Source organism: Onthophagus taurus, unplaced genomic scaffold (assembly GCF_036711975.1).
Source record: "Onthophagus taurus isolate NC unplaced genomic scaffold, IU_Otau_3.0 ScKx7SY_13, whole genome shotgun sequence".
NCBI lineage: Eukaryota > Metazoa > Arthropoda > Insecta > Coleoptera > Scarabaeidae > Onthophagus > Onthophagus taurus.
The window spans coordinates 347,372-358,453 of NW_027248938.1; the positions used below are offsets into that span (position 1 = coordinate 347,372).

General features: G+C 31.6%; 1 protein-coding gene across 7 annotated transcripts; it reads right to left on the reverse strand.

The window, feature by feature from the left end:
* Positions 1-749: 749 nt before the first annotated feature.
* On the reverse strand, positions 750-8,623 carry LOC139432274 (neuropeptide CCHamide-2 receptor-like). Of its 7 annotated transcripts, XM_071200760.1 has the most exons (11): positions 8,130-8,621; positions 8,029-8,072; positions 4,913-5,076; positions 4,637-4,856; positions 4,217-4,574; positions 4,043-4,162; positions 3,815-3,986; positions 3,050-3,632; positions 2,309-2,934; positions 2,007-2,254; positions 750-1,940 (listed from the first exon to the last, which is right to left on the reverse strand). In XM_071200760.1, the coding sequence occupies exons 3-6, from the start codon at positions 4,930-4,932 to the stop codon at positions 4,044-4,046; spliced, it is 717 nt and encodes a 238-aa protein (XP_071056861.1). In that variant the 5' UTR covers positions 4,933-5,076; positions 8,029-8,072; positions 8,130-8,621; the 3' UTR covers positions 750-1,940; positions 2,007-2,254; positions 2,309-2,934; positions 3,050-3,632; positions 3,815-3,986; position 4,043. The 7 variants fall into 7 exon arrangements, with proteins under 7 accessions (XP_071056861.1, XP_071056859.1, XP_071056860.1 ...); XM_071200758.1 differs by lacking the exon at positions 4,913-5,076 and having other exon boundaries at positions 3,050-3,602; positions 8,130-8,623; XM_071200759.1 differs by lacking the exon at positions 4,913-5,076 and having other exon boundaries at positions 2,309-2,332; positions 8,130-8,623.
* Between the last annotated feature and the right edge of the window lie 2,459 nt (positions 8,624-11,082).

Genomic DNA, 11,082 nt, shown 5'->3' on the forward strand with positions numbered 1-11,082 from the left:
GCGACATGGAAAACGTTCCCTGAAAACAATATTATAACATCATTTAAGAAGTTTTGTATAATCCGAATTGATCTGTATTGATCCGAAGATGACGTAATATGGGAAGAAAATGGTACATAAAAATGTAAATATCGTTCTAAAACCCTTAATAAAGTCTTATTGTTATAATGTGATTTTATTTTACTATTTTTCAAATTGCAACTATACGACTGCGAATCTAATCCGCACCCGATTGTAATCCGCATTTGATTTTAGAGCACATAAAATTTGTAAAAAAGGTGCGGATTACGTTCGAGAAAGTACGGTAGTTTTTAAGATATTAATTAATTAAAATAAAGTTGTAATGTGAAAATAAATGAAAATCCGAAATCTAAATCCGTTGTCGTAATTTATCTAATTAAATACGAACTTCACCAGTGAAAGATGAATCCGATAACTACGGATTGGTAATCGTCCCAAAAATTTTATAAATGTCGCAAAAGTACCAAAATCTCTAACACCGTGTGTTCATTAGGACAGCTAACGTACAAGAGAATGAGTTTCCGAAAACTCGTTTCTAAAATATAATACGGAAAAACAAAAATGAAAACAAGTAATCGCGCCATCACGTAGGGAACAGGAAAAGTAAGGATTAAGGAAGAGGAATCTCGAATTCAGCTGCCAAAAATTCAACAAAAGATACATAGAAAAGATAATCGAAGGTTTAAAGAAAATAAAACGTAACAAGATTTATATAAAAAACAATAATATTTAAGCTGTTTAATATTCAATTATTATTGAATAATTTAATGCTATTATACAATATCACATTTATTATATATCCATTTGAACATTAAAATATCGCGTCCAACGCGTCACTTTATTTAAAAATAGGAGCACGAAATTCAATCTTAATGAAGACTAATCATTAAGGTTGAATTTTGTGGTAAATCAAATTTGAATTTGGCTCCTAATTTTTAAACGAATAGTAGATTGTACATCACATTAAGAAATTTTAAATTGTATAATATTACAACAATATCTATAGTATGACTGGAACACATAATTATTTTGTTTTTAAAGGTCGATTCGTGTACAATTTATATTTTTTAATAACTTGAGTTATTTCTAGGGCTGGGCGATACCTCAAATAAGGTATCAAAGTATCGAAAGTATCGAAATATCGGAAGTATCGAATTATTGGAAATAATTATTTTATCACTTAAAAACTAAAACATCAAAAAATATTAAAAACAAAGCAAATATCTTAATTTAAACTCACTTTGTTTTATCTTTATTTACGTATTGTATCTAAGTACATTTTTTATTTATTCTTCTTCGTAGATTTTAAATAAATTACGCACCCTTCATATATTCTTGATAATTTTTCTCGATTATCGTACTCGTCGCGTAAAAACAAGTAGATACGTAAAATATCGTGTTTGAACCCTAACGGTTTTTGAAATAATGAGGAATAACCACTTTTTTAATGCTCCCTTGAAGCATTTTAGGACCTTTACGTGAATTTTTCTTAATATTCTTTTATGTAGAATCCACGCAATTTCCTGTATATACAAAATATTTTCGATACTTCGATACCAATACTTTGCGGGTATCGAGTATCGATACTTTGCCCAGCGCTAGTTATTTCTTCTCATCGATATACTCATTCGTCTATCTGCACGTGCAGTTGGATAAAATTCTTGTTGACCATCTCCATGTCTTTTGGAGATGTCCGTCCGTTGAAGCTCGTTCTCGGAACAAAGCCTCAGAAGGACTCAAACCGCTGTCTTTGGTGTCGTTCTCTTCAACTTCGACCTCCATCCAACGTCGCGTCGACTTAAAAGGCCCGGTTTACAAGGGCGTAGGAAGAAACCACTGGGTGAAACCGTCGCCGAACATAAATGACGAATCGTATTGGGTTGAATAGGATTTTAGTTGTTGCTCCCGCTTCGTTTCATCTAAAAAGAAAAAATTAAGAAATTTTTAGAGATGTTTCATTAGAACGACAGGAACTTCGGGAATACTTTTTCGACGTTTCTTGTAGTTGATCAAGAATTTCAAACGGTAACATTCGTCGAACGAGCATTTATCGGTCATCGAATACATCGAGATAAAAGCTTCTGCCCATCTTATGTTGGCTTCTAAAGTTAAAGATTCACCGTTTTCTTGTTCGATTTGTCCCGTACTATCTAAAATCTCAAAATAAACCATTTTTCCAATGTTGGGTTGGCTTCACCGATGTAACGTCTTGTAATAAACCTAACAACCATGGCTAAAATTAAATTAAATTAAATTAAAAAGTAAAGCTTGATTTAAAAATTTAAACCTGATTTTCCAATTCCCGCTTGTCCTAAAACAATAACTTTTAAAGTTTTTTGTCTTGGATAAAGTCCTAATTTAACTAAAGAAGTAGAAGAGGTAGTTGTCACTGATGATGGGGCTAGCCCCGAAACCGGTCTGACTGCATATTAAATTAAATAAAGCAAGTTTAGAAGTTTTTTCGTTATATTATTTATATAAACCACTTGCAACATGGATCTACATTCTTACAGTTCTAAGTATTTTTATCAATTTTCAAAACACCGTAATTATTCTTATAAACCGCGCATGGGACTTTGGAGGTACTTTTTTGTCTCTTTAGTTCTTATCTTGAAGTTAATAGTTTTCGCGTAAATAAATAAAAATTATAATAAAATTATTCTAAAAGTTGTCTCTGAGTTTTGAAATGCAAGTACGTACAACAGGTATTATTGGTACAAACTCACCCCCAAAGTCCATGACACGGTATATACGTGTAACAACAAATTTTGTTTCTCGAAAACCGTTAAGGGTTATGGTGTTTTGACGACCGATTTAAATTGCTAAAGGCTTCTAAATCACTCTAAAATTTCATCAATTCCGGAAGTGCCAATCGGGGTCAAATTTACCCCTAAAGTCCCATCCGCGTTTGCCCTGCAATTTATTAGAAGATTTGAAGATACGGTAAATTTGGAAGATTACATTTTTGTCGTTTCAAAAAAAAAGGATTTTGTTAGTAAGAAAATAATTTATAATTTTTTATACTTACGTTTGAAGTCTTTAACAACAGCCTCCTATTTTGGAATATTTCCTTTGGATTTTACATGGGGATTTTTCCATTCCAAAAAAAATCTATGGTGGAGTACCTCCCCCCTGCCGACTCTGAATATTTTTCCGTCGAATCTTTTTTTATTTTATTACGTTTCAAAAGACAAGCTTGTACATTAAACAAAACGTACCGGGATCAAATAGATTCAGTTTTGTTTTGTTGAATTTTCTTATATCGAATATTTTCTTGAGTTTTTTTTATTTAAAGTTTATTTTAAATTTTCCCAAAACAAATCCGGATCGTGGACGTAAGAAGATGTGTACCAATATTTACGAACCACCTAAGTTATTAATTAATTATAAATTATATTTCTTCTTTTACAATTTTTTTTATTTTGATTTTTTTAACAATCATACATTTTATTTATTCCAATTTCTTTCTACACAATCTTATTTTTTCCAATAACTTTCTTATTTTTGACATTACTTAGTGGTTTCATGCGAACAATCGTTGATTCACAACATTTTTTGTTCGTCAACATCGTCTTTTTACCCTGTATAAAAAAAAATTCGACCGTCATTCGCTAAAACAATCAAAAAGCATTTCTTGATATAAGTCGCAAGCAAATTAATTTATCTAAACTTATAAATTCACGCTCGGAATTAACAGAGATAACGCTCTTTTAAGTGGTTTCTCGTTGTTTACTAACCCCTTCTATTTACAACCATGAAAGGTTTATTAATTTATCTATCAAGAATTTATTACCTGCGTGGTGTTTTTTGTAGAAGTTGAGTTAAAACTTGTTTCGCAATTACCAAGTCGCGATAAAGGTGTCATTCCTTGTAGTCTTCTTTGGTCCTTACAGAATAAGTAGCGGTTAAAATATTGTCGGAAAACCCCACTTAAGCAGTATAAAGCGACAGGGTTGATACAAGAACTAGAAAAACCATAACTAAGAATTATTGAAATAAAAAGATTGTTTTAAATTTTTACCTCAAACAAAATGGAACGATTTTGAGTGAGTGCCAATATTCGTTATAATCAGTTTCAGCCGTTGGATGAAAGAGAAACCATAAGAAAGAAACGTGGTATGGAAGAATACATAAAAAAATACTAAAAAAAAATTAATAAATCAATAGTTTTTGATTCCATTATTTGAAAGTTTACAAAACGCAAAACATAAAACCACTCTGGCGACATTTCTTCTTGCTCGTATTTGGGATATACTTTGATTATTATGCCAGGGTATTTCGTTAACACTGGCGTAAAGTTTTTTAGCCATCAAAATATAAAAGGAAGCGATTACAAAAAGCGGCACGATGTAAAACACAAACGCTTTTCCTGCTATTATGTATTTTTTGTAAGTTGTCGTTACCGTTGGGGGAAATGGGGTGCAAATGTGGATCACATTCGACGAAGAGTTTTCGGTGTACGAAGTAATATCGGTAAAAATATCATCGGGAATTGATAAAATTATAGCTAAAAGCCATATTAACACCACAATCATCACCGTTAAGGATTTCGTCTAAAAAAAAATCCAAAAAAGATTAAAAATAAAATTAATTAGGTAATTTAATTTAGTTTTACCTGCAATCTTCTTAAAGGATGTGCAACAGCACGATATCTTTCAATTGATAAAGCAGTGATTGTAAAAACGGAAACGCCGGTTGAAATATCTTTAACTACTTCAAAGGTTTTACATAAAATAACCCCCCACGGCCAACTCTCCACCGTATAAATAGTCAAAATATATGGGACACAAGTTAAAATTAGTAATAAATCCGCCAATGATAACGAAAAAATATATCTAAAAGAAATAATTAAATATATAAGCAAATTAATTAATTGATTAATAATAATTACGTGTTTGGTACATTTCGCATCGATTTGTGCTTTAGAAACACAATAAATAAATTTTTAATAACTTTCTCAAAATAACATGACCTAAATAAATAAAAATGAATTTTTAATAATTTCGTCTCAAGTTAATTGACCTCCTCCTCTCCTCATCGAATCTCCTCCGACTCCTAAAAGAATCACCGATTCAAGAACCTCCTCTGACCCCCAAAAAAATTTGCCGATTCAAGAACCTCCTCCTAGAACGCAGGTTCGAGGAGGAGGTACTACTTAGATTTATCGCCGTTAAGGAAAATAAATTTATAAAATTTAATAATCCCTGTAAAAAAATAACTAAAACCGAATTTTTGTGTCAATATCAAAGAGAACACAAACATTGAACAAGTGTCAATATCAACTAGTATTCAAAAATGTAATAACTGGCAAACGGTTGTGAAGTTAGCCATAGATTTTAAAATCGAAAAATGACCAATTTCTGCAACTTGAAACGCAAATTAAAATTCATATTTGAGTTTAGCGGTCTTAGAATAACCCGTATACAAAAATTTACGGGGGGGTGTTTTCATTTAAGGGAGTAAAAAAATCCCAAAGTTGTAAACATCGCGTGCGCGCGAATACTGTTCGACAAAAATAGAAAAATGACCAATTTCTGCAACTCGAAACGCAAATTAAAATTCATATTTGAGTTTAGCGGTCTTACAATTAGAACAACCCCTATACAAAAATTTATGGGAGGGTAATTGTAATTAACGTTTTTAAAATATATGCTTCGTTTTTGATTTTTTCTATTAATTCATCCTGAGAGTTGACTTGTGTAAACATGCACCTTTTCTTTCATGAGGTCGTCCCACACATAAAAATCAAGGGGCGTCAAATCAGGACTCCTTACAGGCTATGGAATTGGATCTTCTCTCCCAATCCAACCATTAGGAAACATTTCATTTAATGAATTTTCAACATTTTGGGCATAGTGTGCAAGGCATCCATCATGCTGGAAACCCACATTACATCTGTTTTCTAAAAGTACATGGTCAAGCAGGCCTATGAAATTGTTATGTAAAAATTCATTGTATGCTGCGCTAGTTAAACCATCCGGTAAAAAATAAGGACCAATTAAATTATTTCCAATGAGCCCCATCCACAAGTTTAGGCTAAATTTTCTTTGATTGTTCATTTCCCTTGTTAGATGCGGATTTTGAATACGGTGAAAATGATTTAAGAATACAGTTCATTAATGGATGTCCGAGAATTGTTAAGAAAAACTAGTTACTTCCCAACGGACAGAGTACAACATATACTATCAAAACAAATTTTTTACTTCGGTCGATGCATCGGACTTTGATATTATTGCTCTCAGTGAAACTTGGATCAAGAAGAGCGTCCTAGACTACGAGATCTTTCCAGACAGGTATGACGTTTTTAGATGTGATTGATCTTTCCATAAGGGTGGAGAGATGTTACGGAAATATTCCGGAGTTGCTACTTCGAATATCATGATTGCCTCCTGTCCTATTGAATCCATTGACTTGAAAGCTGTACGGATTGACTTTAAAAAGACGAAATCGGCTTTTAACATTGTTGTCTGCTATTTCCCACCTGTTACACCTGGAGGAATGTATGTATAGTTACACCTTCGATTACATTGAATCAATGTTGGATATGTCTTTGGATACCATAGTCATGGGTGATTTTAATATTGAAGTAATAATGACTTTCTGCAATTAAATAATGTAATGAATATCATTGATAGAACTCTTGATTTGATACTTGCTTCCTCAAACTTGAGTTTCAAATTAAACACTCAGACTTTACATTGGTACGAGAAGATAATTACCAATCGGCATTACTACTTACTATTGCGGTAACGGTGCCTACGCATTTGATAGCTCGAGATGTTATCTTATCTGCCTGACATGTACGAGGCACTGCTTAATATCGACTGGACTCATCTATTTACGTTATCATCAGTTGAACAATACTGTAATGTTTTTTATGAAGCATTATACAACGACCTGGACGCTCACGTACTTAAATCTGAGGGCAAGCATGCAAGGTCGAAATATCCTGTATGGTATTCAATTAACCTAATAAGAATGCTTAGATTAAAAAAACACCACCATAAATTGTATAGAAAAATTCATTGCAGATATCATCGCACAAGTTTATGTCAAATCTCTGAGGGACATAAGAAAAGAACCAAAAAACGTTTGGCGTTTTGTTAACATAAGCAGAAACAATATAATAAGATCTCCAGGCTCTCTTAAGTGGGCCGATGAAAGTGTGACCGATTTGCCAACAGTAGTTAACTTACTTGCCGATCACGATTTTGAGGCTATGCATCATTTGGTAACCTACTGGTAACGATCACGCTGTTTATGATACTAATTCTGTCACCTTTGGTATCTCCGAAGTCAGTTACGACGAAATGGTTGAATCTTTCAAAAAATTAATCTACAATAATTGGCCTAGATGAGATTCCTACATTTTTAGTCAACGACTGCGCCCCTCTTACATATTTTCAACCTAATAATCAAAAACTCTGAATTTCCAAGCGCGCACGTGATATTCACAACTTTTTTGTATACAGGTTATTCTAAGACCGCCAAACTCAAATATGAATTTTAATTTGCGTTTCGAGTTGCAGAAATTAGTCATTTTTCGATTTTGGTCGATCAGTATACGCGCGCACGCGATGTTCGCAACTTTGGGATTTTTTTACTCCCTTAAATGAAAATACCCCCCCGTAAATTTTTGTATACGGGTTATTCTAAGACCGCTAAACTCAAATATGAATTTTAATTTGCGTTTCGAGTTGCAGAAATTAGTCATTTTTCGATTTTAGTCGAACAGTATACGCGCGCACGCGATGTTTACAACTTTGGGATTTTTTTACTCCCTTAAATGAAAACACCCCCCCGTAAATTTTTGTATAGGGGTGGTTCTAAGAGTGCTAAACTCATATATTAATTTTAATTTGCGTTTTGAGTTGCAGAAATCGGTCATTTTCCGATTTTAAAATCTATGGCTAGAATCTATGGCTAACTTCACAACCGTAACTGGCAATTGTAATTTTGTAAGGTTAGATAAAAAAAGAGGGTGGAAGTACTGGTTGTACAACTTACAGCTTAGCTTTCGATAAATATATTCTTATCTTCGTCAGGGTACGCTACAACGAATTAAGGGAACATTACACAAAATTCCAGCAATCAATTAAGAGACTTACATTTTGATTAGCGATATTCACCTCCAGGTTCATCTTTATAATATTAATTATATGTATTGAGAAAACAATATTTCCTTTGAAAGATGATATTTTATTTTTAATTATCGGTGCTACAAATTTGTTTCGGTTATTAAACCGTCATCAGGCACCACGTCTAATTGTCAATAATAAGTTTTGATTTCGCTTCTTTAACAAATAATTACGCGTTCTTTTGGTAAATAAATAAATCACAGAGATGCACTACAGTAAACACACTACTAATTGAAAAGTAAAAAGTTACATAAAACTCGCCAAAAATAGTTAAAAATGCAGTAAAATTAGACACGTTAAAATGGAGAACAAAACAACCACAGATGACCAGATCCTTAACTTATACCGCTTTCATTTGGACCTAATATTCTATCTCTCTCTAGAGAATTGAAACTGTGTAGATGGCGGTAGTGTAGTCGATCGATAAATACGAGCGGGAATTTGAATGCTCGTTTAAATAAAAATCTCATTACTCTTTAAATTTCTTTTTAATAATAAGTTCCAAAAAATCAAAAATTGTCATCTCAAAACTTGAACAAGTTTTAAGATGAAAGCAGTGATTTTTTGGACTTGTTATTAAAAAAAACAACTAATAAAATATTATTAAATAAAAATGCAAACTTCAGAAGAAGAAATATAAATTTTTAAATATTTAATCGTTTTCATGGCAAAAGGGTGCGTTTTTGTACAATGTAAAGCATTTGCTTCAAGGCTAGAGGAAAACCCATGAAAAACTCTAGCATACCATAAGTCAAATAAACTTCTAGCCAAATTTAGGAATACAAATTGTTATTGTAAACAACAGATTTAAGACAGCCAGAATAAAAAAATACTACAGAGCAACTAAAATTAAAAGTACACAGTATCAGTGATAAAATGTTGTTTTAGTTATAAAATAATTATTGTTTCCGAATTAACAATTGATATAAAACTTTAATATTTCTTTTTATTTGTTTCTGTCCCTATCAATTAAAATGCAAAAATATTTGAAACTTAATTAATGCTTTATTATTATTACTATAACGTAAAGTTAATCTTAAATTAAAGTGAGCCAAATAATAACAAACCTAGCAAAATTTATCAGAATTAAGACAAAACGAAAAGGAACAAGATTCATGTAACATGTTTTAGTCTTATTGTTAGTCATAGTTTTAAGTTCTTAGTTCATCATTTATCATAATCATGGTTTGCATTGCTTTAACTATGATCACAACTAAGACTTAAACATATTGCCTCAATTCGTGATTAGATAATTGGAAAGTAAACATTATTACCTTTAAAAACCTGAGTAAAATATTCTGGTTTGTTTAACATATCTCTCAGTAATGTGGTTTTATTTTCATAATTCTTCTTAAGTCTCCGGATCTGTTTCTCTTTGTTCTTTAAAATTCCTATTCAACATAAAACTTTCCATTGTAAAATGTTTATTGCAAATTGTCATTCGGCTAGAATATATGTTTTCTACAGGAACACCAAGGCACTCATTCCATAATCGCTGTTTAAAATATCAAAGTAAATTTTCATTTAGTACAAAAAATGTATCTAACTAAATTTATAAATGTACTTATTGATATTTAATGGAAATCAAAATAACTTGACCACTTCCTCTACCGAACGTCCGCAAACGTCCACCAAAAACCAACTAATTCTAAGATAACAAAGTATGATAATAAAACTAAGGAAAACTAAATTATACAAACAAATAAACTACTAAACAAATCTATAATCAAACGATATAGATTTGTTTAGTAGGTTAAATAATCAAACGGTAAACACGCAAAACTGCACAATAATTAAACAAAATACAGAAAGTTCGTTCGATCTGACAGAACTGGACGTAGCTGTGGGATTTACAGATTTACGACTTAAAATACATAGCGCCATCTATTGCTTTCTCTTAACTCTAAGAATTTGCAACTTAAAAATTTTGAAATAAATGATGCCATCTATTGGTTTGTTTAAATACTACAGTAACGCGACAATTGCGCCATCTACACAGTTTCAGTTTATGTGAGAGAGAAAGTACCATACGAATTTTTCATTTGTTGAACAAGGATAGATAGGAGTGCCAATTTATTAGCCGGAGTCCGGCCTCTGTATACTCTGTGAAAACAACATTTGTTAAGGTCACCGTTCAATGGCCATTTTTATATGGGCCGATATAGGCCGATAGAGGTTACTTTCTAACACATTTATGACTTTCTGCCAAATTATTACAGAAAAGTAAATACACAGGTTTGAAGTACACATATTGTAGTAGTGAATGACATAATTTATTTTATAAAATAGTTGTTATATTAACAATAATTAATTACTAAACTTCGTCATAAAAAGGGTGTAATAAAAACTGACTTTTATGACAAATTAAGCACTTAAACGAGGTGACAATGCTTCATTCACTAGATGTGTAATATAAGAACAGATTCCGTGACAGTACAAGTATAATAGATTTGTTGTTATCTCAGGATAGTGTTTTATCTAAAAATGTGTAATTTTCACGTAATTATTGAAATATGTAAGGGAATCTACTGAACAACCTAACTTTGGTATTTTGGCAACCGTCTTATAGATGGCGATATTTAAAGAATAAAATATTGCTTTATTATTTTAACTTTGAACAGTTAAAATTAGTCAAGCAGTTTTATACACGTGTGTCTTCTATGAGTTTATTGAAAGGAATGAATAATTTTATATAATAACAAATTTTTGTTGCCAAGATATATTTTTAAAAAAACAAGGTCCCTAAATCTTTTTGTTTGACGAAGGAAAAATAAATGGTGGCATCTTGGATTTAGGAAATGGATTTTGTAGATATGACACTACAAATACTCCCCCTTCCAAGAAGAAATAAGGTTAACAATGAAATGTAAATCAAGTAGTTATAAATATTTCAATTTTGAAAACGTATTCTTAACGATTTATT